The following is a 26111-nucleotide window of genomic DNA, read 5'->3' as shown; positions in this document are numbered from 1 at the left end:
TTCACATGTAATCTCCTAAAATACTGTGTACTTTTATACATTTCACCTGGTCAAGGGATATTCAGCAAAATGATAATGAGAAATTACAAACATATCTATTTGCTGTGGTTTGTTTTTTATTGTACACTTGGCTCAGTTAATACTGTACACTAACATTTGCAGGTGTAATGCATTGCAACTCATCAGACAATGGTGCCAAAAATATATTTTCCAAATGCATGATATTGGTCAAGTGACTGATGCAAATACAATGTACATCCAAGAAGGGGATTTTTACATCACTGTCAGATCAGCTGCCCTAGACTGTCCTTGCAAATGTCCATGAACCTGTGCGAACTGTACATGACACTTTCCACTAGGTAACATTCCAGGACATACAATTTGTATTCTACTCACACTTATGCTTTGGTGTATTGGCAACTTTTATTTGTAATCATAACTTTAGTATTAAACTGCATCAGCTCTGCTGACTACAAATATCAAAACAATAAAACAGGCTTGTATCCTCAAAACCAAGGAAACTCCTTGGCACCTTTTCCTTACTAGTTTATATCTGCACATGGTACATTAATATTCTCCTGTATATTATTTGTGGAATTTATGTTAGTATTAAAAAATATAAAAATAACATACAGAACAGAGATAAGGTATAATATGCTAAATAAACAGTCAAGGAAGAGGTACTAGAGAGCCTCTAAAGGCCAGGAAAATACAACTTTTCAAGCTCTTCAAGCCAGAAGTTTTTCAGTTTGTAATGCTGCCTTCAGGCAACTACAATGATGTCGAGCCCAATTGTGTACTGTAACCAAGAAAACCACTGAATTATGTTGGGTGGTAATCACATAACCAAATAATGCCTGGTGGTCTAGTGGGTAAAGGTGCTCCAAATAGATGGGGCCCACAAGGGTTTACATTCAAGGCTGGGGTTTATTGCTCACATATTGCCACTCAGGGGCAAGTGAGGCTGGTCACCCTCATTTTAAATGTTGGGGACGAGTGCCCTAGCTCCCCACACCTTACACTCCTGACAGGGCAGAGAAGTGGATGATGAATGGATAGATTCTTGCTACCTTCATATGATTTTATTTAGCTTAGGGAAGACCTCTTACTTTGAAGGAGTTAAGTAAGACTACATGTAACCAATCCACGCTGAAAATATCTCCAAAGCTGAATATAATCATCAGGAGGTGGCAAGAACTAAGTTAAAATTACATTTTTGACTGAATGGGTTTAATGTATCAATTGATCTTTGCTAGTTACACTTGTTTCCTCTGTACTTCTATACCGGTATTCTTCTCACTTGAATCAATACGTGTATTCATATAAAAGTGTTCTACTTTTCATTTGGTTCACCTTTTTTTTTTTCTTTGCATTACATACTAAGCCAGATACTGTATACTTTCAGTTGATCAACTGAATATCCAAAGTTCATTTTCATGAGACAAACTATAAGTATGGGAATCCCTCAATATAAGTCAGAGATGGTTTAATATAATACAGCTTTTTCTGCACAAATTATGCTGTAAATTGGGGGACACAAGCAAATCTGCTTTATACACAAAAATTGGAAACTATCTGGCAACTGTCAGTAATTTACTGTGGACTTCAGTTTAAAAAAGAACATAATAAAAGATGACTTATAATGAGGACAATGTACAGTACTGTCTTCATCCTTTTCCACAGGAACCAGCTCCATTACATTTTGTATATTTTTCTCAGTAAATCCAAGTCTGAGCCTTATAACAGTCTAAATCGCCACTCAGTCACACTTTTCATTTAGTTTGAATGCCTTAAAGTCCTCATGGTCATAGAACCCCGCCTTTACTTGACGTCCTCCAAAGAAACGCCCATTCAGGTCAATCACAGCTGCAAGAAAGGCAGATAACTGTAAATTTTGTTAATACCAGTAATTAAACATTATGAAGTAGCAATGGCCTCTACTGTTCATCAACCAGGTGTAGTTCTTCAATCACTCCATACCCTACTCCACTCTTTCTAACCCTTATCCCTTTCATTGTTAGTATTTTTTTTCCACTGCAAAAAATCCTTTGGCATTACCCTAAATAAATTTTCAGTGTGTACCAAGAGCAGTGCAATGGATACTTGAAGTAGTTTTTGAAGTATGTAACAAGATTTTTCTTGGTTGAACAAATTCTTCTGCTTAGCTTGAATAACAAGCCTTTATTAATGACATCCTCACCATGTGATACAGAATATGTAGATATGCAATACCAAGTATGGCAATTTCATATATAGAGGCATAAATTAGGACTCATACACTAATAGGGGAGGACAATAATGGATGTGGAGTACAGAGAGTGGATAGGATACGAAATAATGTGAATACGAAATAATGTGAATACGAAATAATGGTGGGGATAAATAGCCAAATGCACAAGCTACTGCAAAGGGCATAAAGAAGACTCAACACAGGAACTCACTCCATAACCTACCCCATTTTTCATCATCTCGCAAATTATCCGTAACAGCAGACTCAACAAAATGTAACTCAAACCATATCCTACCTGACTCCTCATCTCACAACTTACCTTTAATACCAGACCAGACACTGTACTGTATCTCATACCATTACCTACCCAACTCCTCCTAACCCCACAATTTACCCTTCACAGCAGACTCAACACACTGTAACTCAAGCCCTAACTTACCAGACTCCTAACCCCACAACTTACCCTTGATAGCAGACTCCACACGCTGAAACTCAACAAATATGCGGACAGCCTCATCAGGCACAGCCTTGGGTATCTCAAAGATCACCACCTGCACAACATTTCCATACTTGCCGTTGCACTCTTCTCGCACCTCTGGTTCTAGCTCATCATCAACCTCCCCAGGACCCACCATATTCTGCAAGACAAATACCATTACTGAAGAGATCAACAGGATAAAACTGTATATGATGTACTGGAAGCAAGAAAATCTACTTTGGTGTTATGAAACTGTAACAGTTAACAATTTTGCAGTCTCTGGACACGGATCTGCATCCAACCTTTGTCCAACCAGCTCTTTAGACTTAGATCAGCGTCCAGACAAAGAAATATTCATCATAAATCAGGAATTGCGTCTAGCATCCTGAAATTTGGTCCGATATCTGCCTGACTGAATTTCCAGTTCGGTGATACTATTTTCATTCATAGGAAAATTGAAGTGACCAACATTCCATCCAACCATCCATCATCCAATCCTATGTTGCCCCATGAGGAGTGTAGACGCACAGGGCTAGGCAAGTTGGTCCTGACATTTAAGATGAGAGTGACCAGCCTCACTCATCCCTGAGTGGCATTACATGAGCAATAAACCCCAACCACCCTTTGTATATATATATATACACCTACACAGGCTAAATCTGACTGGAGTGCCTTAATTACCCACTAAATCACCAGGTGCCATAATTTGGTTATATGGTTACCACCCACCATAGTTAATGGTTTTCTGGTGTACAGGAAACCATTTGGCTTGTCACAACGTAGAGTCATCCATAGCCAGAAGGAAGAGGAAACAATGAAGAAAAGAATGAGGAGGGAGTGTCAAGTCACCCACAGGCAGAAGGAAGAGGAAGGAATGAAGGAAAGAATGACAGAAGAGAAAGGAAGGAAGAGAGGAAAGGCAGACACTCAAAGCAGCACTATATCAAGTGAGTGGATGGTGGGCACCCCCACCTACCACCAATAAACGCTTTGTAAAAAAGTGGTATAAACATTCTTATGCGCTCTTTCAGCTTGTACTCACCATAACTATTTTATTTTATGCAATATCACTTTCTGTTTTCTTTCATCTTATTCTACAAAGTCTCAGCTTTCTAATAGTATAAAAACAAATCTGATAATCCAAATATTTCAGGGTGATGAAATGATCAGAATAGAAAAAACTCGAGCGTGCAGATTTGGTATAAACATTACTATGTACTCTTTAAACTTATATTCATCATAACTATTTTCTATCTATCTATCTATTGCCAGATGCCTCAATCCCATTTGGGGTGGCCACAAACAAATCGCCTCCAAGTCGCCCTGTCCCCCGCCATTTCACTGCCCTGCTCCCAACTCACCATAACTATTTTATTTTATGCAATATCACTTTCTGTTTTCTATTTTACTTTATGCAATATCACTTTCTTTTTTCTTTCACCTTATTCTACAAAGCCTCAGCTTTCTAACCGTAAAAAAACCAATCCACTAATCCAAATATTTTGGAGTGAAAAAATGATATGAAAAGAAAAAACTCCAGCATGCGGCAGGGGAGGAGGGAGGGAAGGAGTGCGAAGTGGGGGAAAAGCCAGAGGGGTTCTGCTGGCTGCAGGGGGGACAGACTGCAAAAGTGTTAAAGGTATTCCTTACACTGCTATAGTATTAAGTTACTGTAATATAATTCAGTCAGTATATAAACAGAAGGAAAAAGGCAGAGTAATAATTCTAACAAGAATACCAACAACAATAACAATAGCAATAATAATAAAATAATAAGTGTAATAAAATAATAATAGCAGTAGTAATCCATTCGTCCATCATCCAATCCTATGTTGCCCCACGAGGAGTGGAGGAGTCCAGGGTTAGGCAAGTTGGTCCTGCCATTAATGATCAGAGTGACCAGCCTCACTCATCCCTGAGTGACATTACTTGAGCAATAAACCCCAACCACCCCTTGGATATACCTGCACCAGCTCAATCAGACTGGAATGCCTTAATTGCCCACTAAACTACCAGGCACCATAATATGGTTATATGGTTACCACCCAGCATAGTAAATGGTTTCCTGGTGTACAGGAAACCATTTGTCATGCCACTCAGTGTAGAGTCACTCGTAGAAAGAAGGAAGAGGAAAGAATGAAGGAAAGAAAGACAGAAGAGGAAGGATGGAAAGAAGGAAGAGAGGAAAGGGCAGGCACCCGAAAGTGGCACTACATCGAGTGAATACACTAATAATAATAATAGTAATAAACAATCAATTTTACTGACCCTGAGCAGCGCCACTTTGGAGGGATTTCTGAGAATGTGCGCCATCTTGGCTTCTGGTTTCTCAGGTTGTTGGACAGGACGAGGCGGAGGGGGCATGGCAGTGGGAGGGGGCATGCTAGGTGGGCCTGGAGAGTCCTCACGTTCTAGTACAATACGCCCACCTCGTTTGCTTGTCTTCTCTACCTCCAGGGCACGAACAATACCTTGCTCGCTTTTGCCCAAACCCTGACCTTCCTGGTGTGTAAAAAGTAAAAATTGTTACCGTTCATTTAAGGCTGCTTTCTGTATTAAGGTACTAATACCAGTACTGAATACCTTATCTTCACTTCCTTGTTTTGAAGCAAGATTATTATTTTCTCCATTCCACAACCCACTGTCAGTGGTCTTGGTATAACCATTCTCTAGGATGGATGAAGTGGAGGAATTAGTTTTGATCAAAACCACTTCCTAACAACTGTTACAGAAAAATTTTAGGCCTAACTACAGTATTTTTACACAGGGTTTAGAGCTAACTACTGTACAGTATTTTTATAAGCTGCAGGGCTCTAAGTGTCAGAGATTCTGTTGCTGTGGAGTGGGGGCTATACAGTTTTGCTGTGCTTGCTGTACTTTTAACATTTCAGTCAAGAACTAAAATCAGGTCTTGCTTAACCCCTACAAGATGGGTGTCGCATATGCTGTCTGAGGGTACCAGGGCCAAAAAGACAGGTGTCTGCATATCCGGTCACCCCCCCCACCCCCCTAAACCCATCTCACCCACCCCACCCCCCTACCACCAAACCCACACACCTCCCCCACCCACCCAAACCTCCACTGCCCCCAAACTCCCCCCACCCCCCCAACCCTCCCTACTGCCCCCTAGCACCCCTAACCCTCATCCCCAACCTCCCACTGCCCACCCTCCATGCCCCCCACAATCCCCCCATCCCCCCAACCACTCCTCCACATCCCCCCACCACACCCCACTCCCTATCCCCACCACCCCTAACCCCCTAACCTCCCCCACCCCCACCCCCACACTCCTAAAAACCCCCACACCCCCCAAACCACCCATCCCTCCAATCCCCACTGCTACCCCCACCCTTACTCACCCCCACCTTACCCCCCACCCCCACCCCCCACCTTCCTCAACCACCCAACCCCCCATCACCACCCCAGAACCCCCCACCATCACCCCACAACCCCCCACCGTATCGCACCCGCTGATTATGTCCATCCTGAGCATATGTCAAAACATTCCGGTGCCCGTCTTTTAGAGGTTAAATACTGTTTCACTGATATTTTGTCTGCAAACATCCTAGACTGCAAATAGGGATGAAATATAATGGGATCAGTAGTTGGTGTTAAGAATTATAAATGAAGCAAGCAATATATATATAAGAAAGCTACAGAATGAATGACATACAAAAATAGGTATTCACTGCAGTGCATAGTTATATGACCAAGTGTATGGTAGGAGGAGTTTTAAGATGCTGAAAATGCCAAATATCAGAACATGTGAAAATTTATCACGTGAAAGTTGAGCCCCTACACTCTGGATGGGATAAAAAGGATTAATTATATGATGGATGAAAACTAATAGTCATGAAATTTCTTTTCAGATCTGAAATGTAAAAAGTGACTCAGAAGTCTCTATGAGTGAATGTGGAAGGATTTGTATGCAATAAGAGCCTGCATGGTGGTGTATGGTGTGTATGACTACCCAACAGAAAGCACAAATGTATCAACTGTACTTCAATACTGGCAAGTTGTGTCTAGATATCAGTCATTTTTATGGGTGCAGTTCTTCACTAGTACTGGTGGCTGGTAGGGTACAGTGTGAGAGAAGGTTTTAAAATGTGTGGTAATAAAGGCTGCAAGCAACTGAGGCAGTATCAAAATCATCAGAAGATACAGTAAATGGAAGTTGGTTAAAGATGGAAAGAACTGGGATCATGGAGCACTGAGAAAGGGTTGATGTGGAAGATAGAGAGGAAGAAAGTAGACACTGATTTGTTGCTGGTGAGGAGGTACTGGGGTGGAATTCAGTAAAGCTTTCATCTCTTTTTGTCTAGTAGTAGAATGGTAGCACAGTACTGGTATTAGGTAAGGAGGCAGCAAAAGTCAGTCAGTCTGCACCTGGCAGGGATCTGCATCCATTTTTAGCCAAATATAAACTTATTTAGTGGGAAAATATGATAATACTACATCCATACATCATTTCCTCAACATTTCTTCATAGCTAGCAACATAATTTACTACAGTACCCATCTCCTACAACAGCTCATTATTCAATACGCCGAGGTGGCAGCCTTCAGTCAGGTGAGAGTAAAACTGTCATAGTCACCTTAAAGCCATATTTTGCCATGATCTTAGCCGCCACTGTGCTACCTATCCCGGTGAAGTTGGCTGCTCTAGCTGGACTGTCATCTGATCCGAGTGATGCTGGTGGTGCAATGGCTGCCCCAGCTGCTGTGGGTCAAGTCAAATCAGGTCAATAGTTATTAAAGTTGTGGTAACTAGCTACAGGCCACATTTTAGGTGACACAAGAGGCTTTGTAGTGCTTCCTGGAGTCTTTACCAACTTAATTCATCCTACTTTTAGATCACTAATCTGTTTTTCAAATTTTCCTATACAATATAAAGTATGTCCTTGTTTTATGTTGCCCTCTTTTTTATATCCTTCAATATATAAGTATTTAAAAAAAAAAAGTAGTGCAACTCTACTGCAATATAAAAAACTGGCTTAACAATTTCCTCTGCTTTGCAGGAATGGTTATATGAATAGTTGTGATAATTTGGAAAAAGTACCTAACATAAATGAAAGACTTACTTTACACACATTTTGCAATTAAACTAACTGACTCACAACTTCACCAACCTCACATTAATTTTTCACTCATCTAGAGCCTCTCTTATATAAAGGTGATCATTATTCTCATTTCCATAATTTTTCACAATATTGTACTCTTAACATTATCTTCTACCCCACAATCCCCATCCTAACTGAATTTCTCATTAATAAATGGGGTAGGTAGGATCCAGAAACAGAAGAAGAGGAACTCAAAAAGGAACGCTGGTAACATATCTACCCATTGAAATGGTCCATACATTCATGCACTCCTGTTCAAGCCTTTCACAATCCACCTTCACCTCATCATATCATCATCATCATCATCATCTTTTTTTCCAACCTAAGGACAGGTTGAGGTAAGATCTGGGAAATAAGGAAAAAGAAATTATATAAGGGGGACAACTATTCACAGCAAGCACAATGAAATGAGCCTGACACTCATCACACATCATTCAAGGCCCTGGATTCCTGGTTCCTCACATGCCTAAATGTCTGCACAATTTCAAGATGTGATTTTTTCCAGATGCACTTCACATACACTTGCCACAAACCATTTTCCAGGAAAAAATGTCAGTTTCCCTCCCTCCCTTCCTCACCTCTCCTAGGTCGATCCTCCTCCTCCTCTTCTTCTTCAGGGTCTCGTAGCCTAGCAAACCCTGATGCCTCTTCGCTGGTGGCTCTGTATTAAAAAAATAATATTAAGCCTTTCTATCCAATGACATTTGTTCTTTATTCTTGCTATCTTCAAATAATTACATTTAGCTTCAGCAAGGGATGTCAAACTGGATGGGTCTGATATGGTCTTCATTATCCCTTTAAATAAGTAAGGTCTGTAGTTGAATAACACCTCTGTCACAATTAGTACATGACAAAAAATATGCCAACAGACTGAAAGAATGAACAATTCACATTTGGGAAAATAACAGTACAGCCAAGTGCAGTAATGAAACTTATAAGAATGTTTAAGAAAACTGCTAGTATAACTCCTTTAACCCGTGGTGTCCGGTGTTTATTTCCGCTGACCCTTCCCCCAGCCGGGGATTTCTGGAAAATCACCATTTTTTAAAACCATAATATCTCAGCTAATACTTGGCCAAAAATAAAAAACTAAGTGTCAAAATACTTATCCATCCCTCGACTTCAAGCTGACGACCTCAGACTGTCCTGGTAATGCGTACAGTCAGAAAGAGAGCCTTTGGAAGTAAGATAACTTTTCGTGTTTTTTGTGGTCGTGTCTGTATGTGTGGCACAAGTAAAGTTTATGGTAGTCATCCACAATAAAAAAATACTTTCAGAATACTGCAATCAACCACAAACACCATTTCTGTGTGGGCTTTGAGAAGTGTGGTGTAAGCATGCGGTGGTGTGAGCATGGGAGTGAGGTCACTATGGCAACGACCTTGAGGCAGGCTGGCTGACATCTCACCGGACACAAAGAAATCTTTTTGCATAGGTCTATCCATGACGGAGGTAGGCAGGTAACTGAAGCGTGACTGGGATGCCTGCAGGAGGGATGCCAGTGATTGTCTGTGGTGGTAAACAATGCCGCGAAACACTAGATCATGTATACGTGCTACCTGGATGTCGCCAGGCGATCATCTATACATGACACCCGAATGACATGGGTTAAAAAGAAAATGTTTACACAAGATCAGTATCTGTAAAATGAGAACTTGCATCAGCTATTCAGATGCATAGTAAGCACGGTATTTAGGTCTCCAAGTTTTTCTTTTCACAAAATGGTTATTGCTACCTTCTTTGACCTCGAAAAGACTTACGATACGGCCTGGAGATATAACATCCTCCTGTTCATCAAATCCTTTGGACTTATAGGTAACATCCCCATCTTCTTACAAAATTTCCTTTCTTTCCAAATGTTTCATGCCTGCCTCAATGGCCATCCCTCCCATGCTTTTCCTCAGTATGATGATCCCCATGGTTGTGTGCTTAGTACTACTCTCGCATTGCAATCAATAATATTGTGTCCTCCCTGCCTCCCTCTGTTTCAGTTTCTCTGTATGTTAACGACTTTGCCACCTATGCTGCTGACACTCATTTACCCTTTTACAATTTTGTCTCCAATCCGCCATGGATGCCATTTTTGGCTGGGCTATTTATGGTTTTCGGTTCTCTTCTTCCAAGAACTGTGCAATGACATTCACACATAACGTTCCATTCCTCAGCCCCCCCTTTTCTTATATGGCACAATCATTCCCTTCTGTCCCTCAACCACTTTCCTAGGCCTTACCTTTTATATCCATTTAAACTGGAATGCTCATATTGTCTCTCTGAAATATTCTACTCTTCAACGTCTTCGTCTCTTCCAAATATTATCCCACCTCAAGTGGGGTGCAGACCGTACTACTCTCCTCTACTTACACACCGTTCTCATTTAATCCAAATTCGACTATGGGTGCCAGGTTTATTCTTCTGCCTCCCCGTGCACCCTCGCCAAACTAGACTCCATTCATCATGTAGGTCTCCAACTCGCTACAGGTGCTTTTCGTTCCACCCGTGCTTTGAGTCTGTGTGCCGAAACAGGCTTTTTTTCCCCTCTCTTATCGCCGTAACCTTTTTTGCCTTAAAATCTACTCTTGTCTCCTCTAGTTTCCGTCTCACATCTTACTTCGTCCTTCTCCCATTCTTTCCACCTCTTTTCATTCTCACACGTCTTTTACTATCCTTCCCGTTCCGGGTCCCCTCTCTCAAGTCAACCATTGCTTTTACCTTTCCGCCTATCCTTCCCCTTCGTTCCCTTGCTTTCCCTTCCTGGCTTTTGCCTCGACTTCAGTTATGCCCCTCCCTCCTCTCCTGCCCCAGTTTTTCTTTCTCTTCCACTGCTCTTCATTCTCTTTTTCTGGATCACAACCACTGTCACTCTTCTACCACACACATCTACACAGATGGTTTAAAGTTTCCTGATCATGTAGGATTTGCAGTGCTTTTTCCCGACAGTTCCTTTCAAAGCACTCTTCCCCCCATTTCAAAGCACTCTTCCCCCCATTACCACTACCCTGACAGCTAAACAATATGCTATCCCTTTTGCCTTGAATACCATTCCATGCCTATCATCAATATCTTTTGTAATTTTCTCCGACTCTCTTAGTACTCTTGCTTTACTCCAGTCCTCATCTTACTCTCACCTTCCTGTCAACCAAATTCATATGTGGCTCTTTCATTTTTCTTTCCGGAAGATGTCTGTTACCTTCTGCTGGATCCCTAGCCATGCAGGCATCCCTAATAGTGAAACAGTTGACTCACTCTTTCCCCCACACCATCTTCACGTCCCATTCCTGCCTCAGGTTGCTACCCCGTCCTCACTTGCCTCTCCCATGAGCACTGTTAATCTACCTCTGACTCTGAAACCAACAACAAACTCCACTCCATCGAATTTTCCGTTTTACTGTGGCACACCTCAACCACCGCAATAGCAGGTGGGAAACAGCTTTAGCATGCCTCTGTCTCGGCCACACTCACCTCACTCATGGTTATTTGATGAGTAGTGACCCTCCTCCATTCTTTCCACACCGTTCTTGTCCCCTAACTGTTAGCCATCTCTTTCTTGACTGTCCTGTGACACTCTTGGACTGTCTTTCAACCTTTCCACTTCTTTCTGGTTTTCCTCACCCTCAGGTCTCACTGATTATCTAGGCGACTCTCCAACTTTTTCCACATCCAGCATTACGTCCTTCTATCTAGACTCCTTATCCTCCATCTCATCTAACTGTATCTTTACCTTTCTTAGTGCCATATAGCCACTTATTGGCTTGGAGCTAGTCCCCCTACAATTCCAATTCCAATTCCAGGTCCCCAAGTTTGAAGACTACAGTATATCACAAAAAACTGAATACTACTAAATGCACATTAGCCAAGATAAATATTCTTGCTCTGTTCCCCTGACTGTTAATAATATTCAGACCAAACTGGAGGAGACTTAAAACCCCAATTTAGCATACGATATTAACTACCATGATACACATAGCACACAGGGTGTATTACTCAAATAATTTTCAGGCTGCATTAATCATGTACAGTAATTTGCAGCAACCTGTACAGCCACTGAAACCATTTGTTTCAAACTCTTCTCAAAAGAATACAAATTTTTTTTTAGTACACACAAAAAGAAGATAAAGATAATTCTGCAGCTGATTAGCATAATCCTTAAGATATACTAACCTGTCTCTTCTTTTCTTCTCTCGCTCCTCTCTCTCTTTTAGTCTCGTTTCCTCCTCTTCTCTGTCCCTCCTCTCTCTCATATCTATAAATAAATATATACTGTATGTAGGTGGCCAACCTTTGCGGGATTAGGGCATTGGGCTATGGATAGATGTAGGATATTGTGATCAAGAAATACAAAGTAGTTGTAATTTTTTTTTTTTTTTTTTTTTTTTTTTTTTTTTTTTTACAGTGGGTAAAATGATGAGAAAATACAGTATTCATAAAACACTTTACTCCTAAAATGTAAGACTAGTGTTTACAAATAACAAACAATAGCCAGCAATGACAGGTGAAGAAACACTACATGTAAGACTAGTGTTTACAAATAACAAACAATATCCAGCAATGACAGGTGAAGAAAAACTACTTTAAGTTTTTCACCTTCAAACTGTTCCAGTTATCGATATTTACCAAAAACCTCTTATTTATGAAGGAAGTAATGTCTAATATAAATTATTAATCCTTCATCAATGAAGGAAACTTACGTTACGTGGTTCATGTTTCTAATACTCGTAAGAATTCAGTTTGTTGCTAAGAACCATTGACCTTATGGTGGTAAAATTAGGGGTACAAATATTATGAACATAATTTTTTTCAGTCACTGATGAAATGTTGACATACGTGAAGAAATTATTCCCAGCATCAAAGGTAAGTGGATTCTGTTCTACATGTTCCCACAGCTTTTATCTTTAAGTATTCAATTCACTGCTACCTACAGGTACTTCCATTTTCAAATTTCCATCCATTCATCCATCACCCAATCCTACACTGCCCCATGAGGAGCATAGGAGCCCTGGGCTAGGCAAATTGGTCCTGATATTTAAGATGAGAGTGACCAACCTCACTCATCCCTGGGTGGCATTAAGTGAGCAGTGAACCCCAACCATCCCTTGGACATAAACCTGCACCGCCTCAATCCGATTGGAGCGCCTTAATTGCCCACTAAACCATGGGAAAAAATTAGGTGAAGGGGGAATAACTCCAGAGCCTCCTTATTTACTATATTTTTCCACAAGTTATTAACTCCTGAACAATACATTATTCATGGCTGTAGTCTCCACATTAACTCTCACTATACCCTCACAGACACTGAAACCAAGGTTCATATTCTTGTTGGTTAAGAAAGCTTCCTAACACCTTTCTTACACAATTTATTTTATTTATTACACTTTACTGTTCTCCTCTGTGTTACATAAATCCTTCCAGAATAGCCATAATCTGTATTAATAATGTACAATAGTACATTAACCACTCATATATGGAATAGGTGTTAGGGAGCTTCCTTACCTGAGGAGAATACCAGCCCAAGTGTATAACTTTCTTAGATAAAACATGTCCCTATACTGTATATCATGATGAATTCACCTACAAGTATTTGTACTGAACTAACCTTTAACCACCTTCTCATAGTCGTTGGGCCACAGTGGGTCATACTCATTTACAAACTTCCACTCTGGATCACTAGAACCAACATAAGGTGATGTTCCAGTACTAGTCCGTCCAAACTCCTAGACGCACACACGCATCAAAAGTAATCAAGCATTAGAAACTAGGTATTTGTCTTAATCTCTACTACAGTATACTGTAATGCACTGTTTCTTGTCATCATTTAATTAAGAACAGGCATAACACTACAGTATCTGATCTTTTTAGCAACAGGTACAGGAAGATACCATTTCCAATCTTAGATGCTGGCAGGCAAAAATACTACTTTATGTGAAACACCTTTTAAGTACTGTAATAAATGTTCTAAGTTTTAAACTGTGGGATTAAAGATACAAAAAACTTATTTCAAACTTCAAAACATCTTTATCTTGAAGTACAAATAACTTTATGTGAAAAGTAAGCCATAATTCACCAGCATCTTGATAATGAAAAACTAAACAACTTTTAATATGAACTCATTGCACAGTATTGTACTGTATCATATATATTTTGCTTGACTATCCTGTTTCCTGAAGATGTATCAGTTATGAAAATCTATCTATCTATCTATTGCCAAATGCCTTAATCCCATAAGGGGTGATCACAAATGAATCACCTCCATGTCGCCCTGTTCAACGTCACTTCACTGCCCTGCTCCCAGCTCACACCTCTCTCTCTCATATACCTCTCCGCTCCATCTCATCCTTGGCCTCTCCCTCCCTCTCCCCCCCTTCACCTCACTCATATGCTGTACACTCTCCTCGTCAGTCTTTCGCTCCCCATCCTCTCCAAATGGCCAATCCACCACAGTGTGTTTCTCCTAATGTTTCTCATCGCATCCACATCCACACCACAATGCTCCTTCACTTCCTCATTTGTCAGTCTGTCTCTCCATGTGACTCCATATGCTCCTCTCAAATTACTCATTTCCACTGCTCTCACTCCTGACTTGTGTCCCTCCAACAAGGTCCAAGCTTCATTTCCATATGTTAGAGATGGTATCACAATACTGTCAGGTAGTAACTTTTTCACTTCCATGCTCACTTCCGTTCTTTATCACTGCTTTCAAAGAACCAGCAACCTTTCTTCTTTATTGTACACTTTCAAGCACTTCACTCTCTAAACTTCCATCCTTACTCATCACACTACCCAAGTACTTAGTCTTAAATGCACTCACATTTTCCATTTCCTCCTCATCCAACCTCACTGAACATTCAGTAACCATTTCTCACAAAGAAAATCACTTTACTCTTCCCTACATTCACCTTAAGATTCCATTTCTTACCCACCCTCCCAAACTCATTCACCAAGCCTCGCAGCTCCCCTTCGTCTTCAATTAAACAGTATCATCTGCAAACAACAGTACAGGGAGTTTCCAAACACTGCCCTCTCTCACTAAGGCCACTCCAACATCCATTGCCCTATCTTGTATCTCTTTTATAACCCCATCCAAATAGAGACTGAACAACCATGGAGACATGACACATCCCTGTTTCAATCCAACTCTTCAAATAGAAAAATTCACTCAGTTCACTATTCACATGCACTGAAGCCTTAGCACCCCTCATACATACTCTTCACACCATTCAGCAATTTCCCATTTACTCCATATATTCTTAACATTTTACACAATCCTTGTCTATCAACCCTGTCCATTGTTTTCTCCAAATGCATGAAGGCTGCATACTTCTTCCCCTTCTCTGGAAACCTTCCCACTAAAGACCTAAGAATGAATATCTGATCTACACAACCTCTTCCCTTCCTAAAACCTCCCTCTTCTTCTCCAACCAATTCCTCTGTTACTTCCCTAACTCTGTCAATAAGTATCCTACCACACACTTTTCCTATTACACTAAGAGGACAAATGCTCCTACGATTACCACACACTTCTTTCTCCCCTTTTCCTTTGTACAGGGGAATAATTATACCCGACTTCCAATTCGCCAGGACTTTACCTTCCTCCCATGCCAATCTGCTTATCTTCCACATCCATTCTACTATCTTTCCCCCATAGTTCAGCATTTCACCACACACTCCATCAATTCCTGAGGCTATCCTCATTTTGACTTTCTTCATTGATTCCACAACTTCTATCCTACTGATTTCTTCCTCTCTTCTCATATCCCTCCTTCTCCTAGCCATTCCCCAACCACTTGTACTCGCATTACTTTCATTCTCTATGTTCAACAATTCCTTACAGTGTTCTCTCCATCTGCTCACTTTTTCACCCTTCTCCATTAGTAATATACCATTTTTATCTTTCACTCCCCGACTAACCTCTTTAACACCCTGTCTAACTCTCTGTACCTCTTTCCAGAACATTTTCTTACATTTCCTCCACTTTACACTCAAATTCCTTCCAAATTCCTCATCCACTCTCTTACTAAGCTTTTCACCTCTCTCTTCCTCTCTACATATAACTCTCTCTTCCATCTCTCAACTTCCTCCACACCCCTGTTTTTCATCCACTCACTATATGCTTTCTTTTTTTTATGCCACAGCCTGTCTCACCTCTTCATTTCACCATGCTGTTCCTTGCACCCCCTTCTGTCTTCTCTTCACCCCACGCAACACCTCACATGCTGCACAGATTTCTTCTGTGAATATCTGGCACACACCTTCCATGTTCCCCGTCTGCTCCAAATCATATTTACCCAATCGATCCTCCACTTCTCTCTTATAATCTGCCCTTTTTCCATCCTCTTGTAACCTTTCCACCTCCCTTGTATGAACTACAGTACTTCCTCCTGGCTTTCCCTTCTTTTATTCCTCCATTTCATTTGAACCTTGACTCTCACCACCACCACATTATGAAAACAATACACAAACAAGTACATAAATGTATGCACAATTTATTGCTGACCTTCTGGCCTGGAAAAAAGGCACCCTGTGGGGATGCTTCATCTTCCTCTCGGCGGCTCTTGAGGTCAATGACCGGTGGCAGCTTGGTCCCCACCACACGCCTTACTTGGTCTCTCTTTGGCTGTGGAGAGTATGAGTCATATTCTAAATGGTTTGGGATTTTTCGTAATACTTCTTTCTTTGGGATTTATTCTGAGCACTACACCTCGGTACCCTTGTATATTATTGAGGCAAACTGTGTCATGGGGCACAACACAAGACTACTGAGATAAAACATTTAAGGCACATGACTAGTCTATCTATCCATCTCCAGATGCCCTAATCCCATAAGGTGTGGATGTTTGACTTTCAGTTAGTTGTTTTACGAGGAGGGATATTAACCCTTTGCCAACTCACCTGTTGACAAGTAGGGAACATATATGGGTTGGTTATATGGTTACCACCCAGCACTGTAAATGGTTTCCTGGCTTACAGAAAACCAATAGGCTTGTCACTCAATGTAAAGCCGCCTGAAATGGAAAGAAGAGTAATAAAAGGTGACAAGAAAGACAGGAACAAGTCGGCAGATGACGATGGCCAGCCCTAAGCAGATCAAGTAGTACTCAATGTCTATAAGCATGCAAAGTTTCACTTGATTCCATCCACCCACTATAGAGCTAGGGGACTTGAAATTCCCAGAATGGCCCAGCCAAGGTACAATTTATAGGTGGCACTGCCAGCAACTGGAAGTGAGTTTTGATACTAAAAGTCATTTCTACACTACAGTATATACTGGTAATCCAGTGGAACATTTCACCCAAGAATCATGGCCCTGGCTTAATCATCTTTGAAGCCTTAGCATTTTGCGTGAGCAAGATTGTAATTTTAATGCTTTTCATATTTTCTGCACTTCGCAGCCACCTGGCTAAGTCTTTCCCAACTGCCACCATTCTTTGAATGTAGACCACAAGCCATGTGTACATGTTTGGTGGCAGCAGCCGTCCGCCCCTCTACCAAACGTCCAAAGTCGCCCAGTCACCATGAGTTTTGTTTCCTAATGGCCACCACACATCTAACAGACCACAAGCTATGAGTAAATGTACAGTAAAAGCCCTCATCCACCTCGTGACAGAAGGGTGAAAATCCTACCTACAACCTCGCTTCTCACCCCTTCCCGTCCCTCCTCCATACCCTCCCAGCTCCCCCCTCAATCCTTCAGTCCCTCCCCTCCTTCACGCTGATAGCACTGACTCGTGAGTTTTTATTTATTTTATTTTTTAATTTATTCAACTACTATTGGTTGTATCAAAATTCTGAAGTGACCACATGAAAGCTTATGAAATTCTGCATCTAGACATGTGCTTAACTCTTGGATGGTGCTAGCAAAATTTTGCACTAGGATGGTGGGAAGTTATATGAAGGTAAGTTTTTCTCTCAAACACTATATATATATTCTCAATGCATTTCTGTACTTTTACTCACCAGTTTTCAGTGTTTTTATCAGCTTATCTTACAGTATAAACACCAGCAAAGATGATGCTATACCATTTATACCAATTTAACCAATTTCCTGTGGCATATTTGGCTGTGGAATTTTTTTGTGGCCCAGGAGCAGTTATCACTGGTGTTAGATAACTGATATTCCAACCGTCCTAAGGTTTTTTGTGGATGCTTGTTGTTTATGCATTGTTTCCTTGGTGTTTAACATTAATATGGATAATCCTATGGGTGTTCTGATGCCTAATTATGGCAGACTGACTAGAAAGCAGTGCCAAAATTAGGATGGGTACTGTACATACAGTGGTGTGTAGGCAAAGTGTTTTTTTGGTTTTCATTTTTTTTTTTTTTCCCCCATGGTTTTCTTGGTGTTTAGCATTACTTTGGATATTGGTGTGTTTTGATGTCTAAATATGGCAGGTTGACCTGAAAACAGTGCCAAAATTAGGAGGGGTACTCTACATACAATAGTGTATTGGTATGGTGTTTCTTGGTTTACAATTTTTTTTTCATGGTTTTCTTCATGTTTAGCATTACTTGGATATTCCTATGTGTTTTGATGTCTAGATATGCCTGAATGACCAGAAAACACTGTCAAAGGTACTGTACAACTAGATTAGATATAGGTTGGAGGTTGGGTATCAGCAGGGTCTAAGTATAGAAGGGGTATACTGTTAATTATCTGGACATTGCCATTACCCAGACATGCCTTTGGCTCTATTACATCAGATAATTAAGGGATTACTATAACTGAAAGCTTATGACAAAATAGATAGGCAAGGTATGTGGAAGGTATTAAGAATATATATGGAGTGGATGGGAAATTGTTGAATGCTGTGAAGAGTATGTACAAAGGAACTAGGGCTACGGTGTGAGTGGATGGTGAGCTGAGTGAGTTCTTTTATCGCAATGTGGGACTGAAACAGGGTTGTGTGATATCTCCATGGCTGTTTAATATATACATGGATGGGGTAGTAAAGGAGGTGCAGGGTAGGGCAGTGGATGTTGAGGTGGCTCTAATGAATGAGGGTGAGATTTGGAAGATTCCGGTGTTGCTGTCTGCTGATGATACAGTATTGTTGAGTGAAGATGAATGGGAGTTGCAAGGTTTGGTGAATGAATTTGGGACAGTGTGTAGCAGGAGGAAGCTGAAAGTTAATGTAAACAAAAGTAAAGTTATGGTGTTTGAGAGGAATGAAGTCACAAAATGTACAGTGAGATTGGATGGTGAGGATATAGAGAGTGTGGGTACATTCAAGTACTTGGGTAGTGTGATGAGTAATTTGGAACTTTGGGGGATGAAGTGCATGAAAGAGTACAGCAGGGAAGGAAGGTTGCTGGTTCACTGAAAGCAGTGATGAGAAATAGGGAGGTGAGTATGGAAGTTAAGAAGTCACTACATGATAGTATTGTGATCCCTACCCTGACGTATGGAAGTGAGGCATGAACCTTGCAAGACGGGAACAAGTCAAGAGTGAGAGCAGTGGATATGAGTTACTTGTGAGGTGGTTTGGACATGTGGAGAGAATGGAGAATGAAAGACTGACTAAGAGGGTGTATGTAGGTGAGGTGGAGGGAGGGAGAGGGAGGGGTAGACCGAGGATGAGGTGGAGGGATGGAGTTGAGAGGTATATGAGGGAGGGGGGGGTGAGTTGGGGGGAGGGTAGTCAAATGGTGGGTGACAGAGCGACTTGGAGGCGTTTTGTCTGCAGCCACCCTTTGCGGGATTAGGGCGTCGGGCTATAGATAGATAGATAGACTATAACTGAGATGGTGGAGCGCCATCCCTGATGCTCCCCAGCCCCTCTGTCACCCCTGTACCACCTCAAGTGCTGATGAAGGGTGACTCTGACAGTGACTAGGCTTAATCACAACCAGGCCTGACACAAGTTTGGGGGACCAGTATCGCTACCATTGTCAGGCATATTTCTGCGACAAGTGCAGAACCCCTACTTTTGGAGGTAGGCTTTACTGTAGTTTACTATCCCTATTTACTATACTACATTATTTGGTACACTACTATTCTCACCTTACTATGCCTGGATATTTTATTACTAAGTCAGTACTGTTTACATCATTGTTAACATGTGCACAATAATGCATTTAAGTGGGGGTATTGATTATGGCTTGCCGTGTGTAGCACTGAGAGTTAGCATAGTCTGCTAGGTTTAGGTGCGCACTGTCAGGAACTCGGCTTGACCACTGGCTTCAAGGAGTTTGCAAAAAGTACCTCAAAATACCAGAAAAGCTTCCTTTTTACTGAATCTTGGTTATGAAACTTGATTTTGCGGAAAATCTGAGATAACAGAATAAGGGTTGGCTGAATTAGATCATTAAATTGTGCACCTACTGTATTTCTGCTTTTTCTTACTGTTTTCTATTTATATACAGGCAAACCCCGATATATGATATCCCTATATGTGATACCCCAGATTAGTGATGGGGTCAGAAATACCACCTTACCCCGCCTAATGATGGCTGAGCCCCGGTTTAACGATGGGTCCTCTGATCTTTCATCCAGGAGTGATGGGCCAAAAGTTTTAATCATGTGCTTTTCCAGGGCCAGCTGAGCCCTCCCCCCTGCCAAGAGGCGCAGAAATGCTCAAGCAGTCCCTGCACCCATCACTCACCCTGCATGCACCTATATCGTCCTTCTCGCACTGGCCGTCTCTGAGTGAGGAACTCTCTTAGGCTCGCCTTCCCCGCATCATGCTGCATCACCAACATTACACAAGCTGCTATTGTAGTTCATTTTAACTGTGTCCCGGCAGTGCCGTGAGTAGGGCAAAGATACCGTGAACCGGGGTGACTTCGTACGATTTTGAAGGTTTTTTCATCCTGACACAATTTATTTTGGCCAAAATACTGATGTTAAGTATTACATACGTACGTGAGCCAATAACCTGTAAGCATCTAAGAGCTAGATAATCTCAGAATCTCCATCTAGACGTAGAAAAATATTTTATAGGTGTCCGAGGTCACCCCGGACTGGGGAGACTTCGGACTGCCTTGGGGTGACCCCGGACACTCATTAGAAATGCACTGAAATGGGCCCCTAGTAGCTCAGCTGAATGTTTGGACAGTTCTGGGGAGTCTTCGGACACTGCGCGACTTTTAAAAAAATTGCTGAAAAAAATACAAAAATACAGAACAATTACAAGTAAATAGTAGTGATATATAGCAAAAATAGATGAAAAAATAAATTTTCCATTGACTTACAACCCCAGTTTAGTTGATTATACATATACATTATAGGGAGTACATTCCCACGCTATGCGCAGGTTAAAGGCACGATTGTGACTGACTGACCGGACGGTTTAAAGCGTGCCGGCTATTTAAATGCCTAATTAAAGGGAACTTGGAATGGAGGAACATAAGATAGGGAAGGAAAGAGCTAAAGAGTGAAGGAGCTTGGGAAGGAGAAACAGGAGGAGTCAGGAATGGAAGGGGGGAGTAGATGAGGAATAAGAGGAGGGAGTGGAGACGAACTATAAGGATATCATACCGGTACCGTACCATATGGTAACTTAAATAATGTGTGTTCTCACATTGCACAAAACCAATTAAACTAAATAATATCTCTTCTCAGACTAGAAATGTGACATAAATACGGTACATTCCCACGCTATGCGCAGGTTTAAAGGCACGATTGTGACTGACGGACGGTTTAAAGCGTGCCGGCTATTTAAATGCCTAATTAAAGGGAACTTGGAATGGAGGAACAGAAGATAGGGAAGGAAAGAGCTAAAGAGTGAAGGAGCTTCGGAAGGAATGAGAGAAGGAGCTTGGGAAGGAGAAACAGGAGGAGTTAGGAATGGAAGGGGGGAGTAGATGAGGAACAAGAGGAGGGAGTGGGGACAAACTATAAGGATATCATACCGGTACCATATGGTAACTTAAATAATATGTGTTCTCACATTGCACAAAACCAATTAAACTAAATAATATCTCTTCTCATACTAGAAATGTGACATAAATACCGGTACAGAACGAATGCCATTCTATGAGATCACAGTGACTTACTGTGGCCATGAATTAACATAAAGATTGAAAATCATATCTTCTCCATTTTCAAGAACAGACTAGAAATATGACAAGAATAAGGCACAATAACTAGAAATATTACAACAAAGTGAACAACTGGAATTCTAAGAGATCACACAATGACTTACTGTGGCCATGAGGTAACATCTAGATCAAAAATCATACGTTCTCGTTTGTCCAGGATTGGCTCCTGTAAGTACATTACTATGTCTGACTCGTCTATGGCACACATTTCATCACCTGGAACATTAGAAGTTACAAACACATTCTTTGTACCTCTTACATGTTTTAAGAACCTAACTTTCAATGTCTATACATCAATGACAATAGCAACAAAATACTTCCTCCTCTTTCCTGTCTTATCTGAAAGTTGTACAATCACCCAGTCATGTAGCTTAGGATTACGTGTTGGCCCTACATCTGTCTCTGCTGTCTCAGTTGTAGTTCTGGTACCAGTACTTGTTACTGTTGCTTGCGTCATAGCTGTCCCATCAGTGCTGGTACTTGCCTCTAATTCTTGTGTCTCAAGTGTCCCATCATTACTTGCCCCTGCTGCTTCCAGGAGAATCTTCTGCTTGATTCACTGGCTGTATTTGCAGGTCCTCACCATCCATATCTATGATAGGGAGCTCTACTTCACTAAGTATTGCAGCAGTACCGGTACCAGTACTGGATGACTCAGAATCTGTGCTTACAGTTCCCTCTTCTCTCATTTTCCTTAGTCGTTTAGCTGTTACACTCTTGCCTGCAGGCACTTTTAGTTTCCTCTTCCTCTGGCATGATTGCTTCTTTCCATATCGCATTTCCGATAGAACACTGACCAATGACTCATCAAAATGTGATGCAAAATCACTACCGGTGGTACTACTGGCACTTGAATTTCTTGCAGGTACATGTGGGGTTGTTGCATAACCCGAGGTAGATGCTTGAGATGAGGCATTGGTACTGGTACCGGTATCAGTGTTAATCTCTGAAGTAACAGTGGTACCGGTATCAGTACTGGAATCAGTGTGTTGTGGTAGACGAGCTAGTACCTCCTGTCGGTTAAGTGGCGTTATCCCACACTTGCGAAAGCCATTCATGATATTCTTCATAATATTATCACTTATTCTATTGAGCAGTTGTCCTAGAAGCTTTGGGAACTCTGATTTTGGAAGGGATACACTTCTTCTTCCAATACTTGATGTTTTGAATTCACTTAGAATTTTACGCCAATGAGTTTTCACTGCACGGAAGACAGCAACATCTAAGGGTTGGGTGAGATGTGTAGAATTGGGGGCAATAAAACAAAATCAATGTTGTGCTCCTCACAAGCTTCCACAACAGACAGAGAAAGGTGGCTAGCTAAATTATCCCCTATGAACACTACTTTGCCGTCCTGACGTTTTGCATGAGGTAATCCAACTTTAAAGAACCAGTCCTCAAACGTATTACTGTCGAACCACCCGCTGTCTGTCCTGTTGTATCGCACATTTGAAGGGCCACCTTCTGTCCAAGTGTTGTACAGGTTTACTGCCTTGTACACCACATATGGTGGAAGCATCTTTCCAGATCCGGAACAAGAGAACATGATGGAGATGTTGGATTTTGTGTGGTTCATTACCCTCTGGATATCTGGTACCTCGGCGAACTAAGATTTTCTTGTTTCCTGGGTCATCAGAGAGATTGGTTTCATCATAGTTAATGATGTTACTAGGAGGCACATCTTTCAGTGTTTTTTCAAGATTATCAAAATATTGATTGATTTCAATTGACCGACTTTAGCACGTGCAACTTTAATATTCTGAGATACCCTCTGAGCCAGTTTGTTTTTGTGGCGCAACAGAAAAACACGAACTCCAATCAGTTCCAGGAAAATTGTTCTTGAAGCGTTTCACAGTAATCCCACGTTCGTCTAAGTAGCACTTTATTAACATTCGCAGTTCAAAAGTGTCAATAGGCAGACCCCATTCTCCCAGTGTAGTGACTCGGTTCACAATATGTAGTTCTTCTTCTGGAGTAAAGACAGTTTGTCCACCTGGTTTTTTTACATGTTTCTTTGTCATATAGTCATGTAAAGTACTTTTAGAAACATCATATTTCTTAGCAGCCTGTCTGACACTTAACTTTCCATCACGTACGTCTGCACTAGCACACTCTAAAAGGCTGCCACGGCGTTCCACCGTATAGTGTCTTCTACCATCACTGGTAGATACACTCACTCTCTTGTAATTTCGAGGCATTGTGGCTTAGTTCATCTCACACATCATCTGTTATATAAATGCAAAAACAAAGATAAGCATGCAGACTATGTACATTGTACAAAATATGTTTTATTACATATAAAGAAAGCAAATTAGATATGCTGTCTGACCTCAGCCCTTTAAATATCCATTGTCCGAAGTCACCCCTTTAAATCCCAAAAATGCGTACACATTCACTCATGTCATGTTTACATACATTTAAATTGCAGATTTTAACCCTTTCTCTGTTCCAATCTTCAAGTTAGACGTTAAAGTAAACCTCTAAATGTGTATAAGCGTGCGGTTTGTTATGATTCGTTCACACCAGACCAAGTTTTCCCGTTTTCATTTTTTCACCAAAAAATAGCATTGTCTTTATTACAATATATTCACCAGTGGAAAATAATATTTTAAAAAGATAATTATACATAACATTTTACAAAACCTATGGAACATTATCCAGTTTAAAGATATGCGATATCTTTCTTCGTTTAGCAGCTGCGTAGCATTTAATCTTTTTATGCAAATTTCGTCCGAAGCCACCCCGTGTCCGAATTCACCCCGGTTCACGGTACTAATCATGTGTGGAGTGTGATTTTGTGTGAATTTTGGTCTCAATAAGTGTGATCATGTCTGGTAAGGGTGCTGCACATGCTAGGGCTAGTGAGTTACAGTATTTATAGGTGTTAGGCTTCGGTTAGTTTCTTTTACAGCTGTTAGACCATTTAGATTGGCTTTAAACTTTTTTTTGGACTCATCTGGATAGGTTTAGGACTTGGTTGGGGGGAAGCCCAAGGTTAAAAAACGCATCCTTATATTTAACATTTTAAATTGGTCCCGATATACAATAACCCGCCTAGTGATGAGTTTTTACTTAACCAACTGCATCGTTAAACCGGGGTTTGTCCGTACTTCAGCACTTTTATGCTTATACAATTCAGGTAAATAAAAGTGAAATCTATGCCAATTATTAAAATGATAAAAAGATATAATACCCCATATCATAAAAGTAAAATAAAATATTATCTGTAATACAGTGTAATGAAATACTTAAATATAAAAAAAGACAACAGATCATGGAAACTTAGGAACGTTGAATTTCGCATAACTGACATATTAGTAATCACTGACAGTTTATATATATTACTACAATGGACCTTCCAATTTGTAGACAAATTGAAATGATAGCCATAAAATTTGGGAACACCACTGAACTCCTATTTCACTTATACCACTGATCTACTTACCGCTGTAATCGTTGCTTTCTTGAATGCTAGTTGGTTATGCATGAGTTTGATACCCGACGCCCAGCCCGAGGCCCCTGAAGCTTTGTCAGTGTCTATGTCGTCGTAGAGAGACATGATGACCTGTAGGGTTAAACGGAAAATTGACAAAATTACCGACTGCATAAAGGTAATGTAGACCAGTGGCACCACTTATTGACAATTAACAGATGTGTATAGGCCTATACTATTACCTCAAAACATACAGCTCTATATTTCCTAACTGCAGGCTATATGGTTAGTTCTGCATGTTTATGGAAATGGTGCTACAGTACGTCTCGTAAATTATAAGTCATTTTGACCCTCATGTTCAGCGTTGAATCAATATCGGTGATAGGTAATGCACCACTATCTGACTATCATCAGACTACTTACTGCTCCTCAGTTTCCCATTCAGACTATATCAAAAACAAAATCGTAGTACTTTGGCTGAACACTGATCCATGTTGTGTTTATGTGAGGGTTCGTGTATCTAATTACCATCCAGTAATTAAGCTCTTAAAATGCTATTTCAGATAGCTAAATAATTAAGCTTATTATACTCATACAACTGTTTTATTGTATACTTGCATGTGAAGTCTACCATCCATATCCTCCTACGGTTACTGTAGTGCATGTTTGTGCATTGCCTATCTTTGATAATTATTTTGTGCCATCAATAATGACCTTGAAAAGAATGCAAATATTACACTTCTTGCTCCTTGTTAGGGAAAATTACTGTATTGACAGGGAAGCATGTGGTACGAAAAGGACGTAACCGAGACATTCTTTG

At 40.8% G+C, this 26111-nt stretch overlaps 1 protein-coding gene across 2 annotated transcripts; it reads right to left on the bottom strand.

Moving 5' to 3' along the window:
- Spf45 (splicing factor 45) lies at window positions 1-25793 on the bottom strand. Of its 2 annotated transcripts, none has more exons than XM_080275028.1 (10): window positions 25715-25793; window positions 25304-25423; window positions 16316-16435; window positions 13418-13535; window positions 11986-12067; window positions 8406-8488; window positions 7303-7427; window positions 4977-5210; window positions 2694-2868; window positions 1-1866 (listed from the first exon to the last, which is right to left on the bottom strand). In XM_080275028.1, exons 2-10 carry the CDS (start codon window positions 25415-25417, stop codon window positions 1760-1762), a joined length of 1158 nt encoding a protein of 385 aa, XP_080131154.1. In that variant the 5' UTR covers window positions 25418-25423; window positions 25715-25793; the 3' UTR covers window positions 1-1759. The 2 variants fall into 2 exon arrangements, with proteins under 2 accessions (XP_080131154.1, XP_080131155.1); XM_080275029.1 differs by having other exon boundaries at window positions 7303-7424.
- Between the last annotated feature and the right edge of the window lie 318 nt (window positions 25794-26111).

The sequence above is a fragment of the Coenobita brevimanus genome, chromosome 60, assembly GCF_032717465.1.
Source record: "Coenobita brevimanus isolate Jiangsu-jjx chromosome 60, ASM3271746v2, whole genome shotgun sequence".
In the NCBI taxonomy this organism is placed as follows: domain Eukaryota; kingdom Metazoa; phylum Arthropoda; class Malacostraca; order Decapoda; family Coenobitidae; genus Coenobita; species Coenobita brevimanus.
The sequence above is the reverse complement of the archived record's forward strand: the minus strand, read 5'-3'. Positions and strand labels throughout refer to the sequence as shown.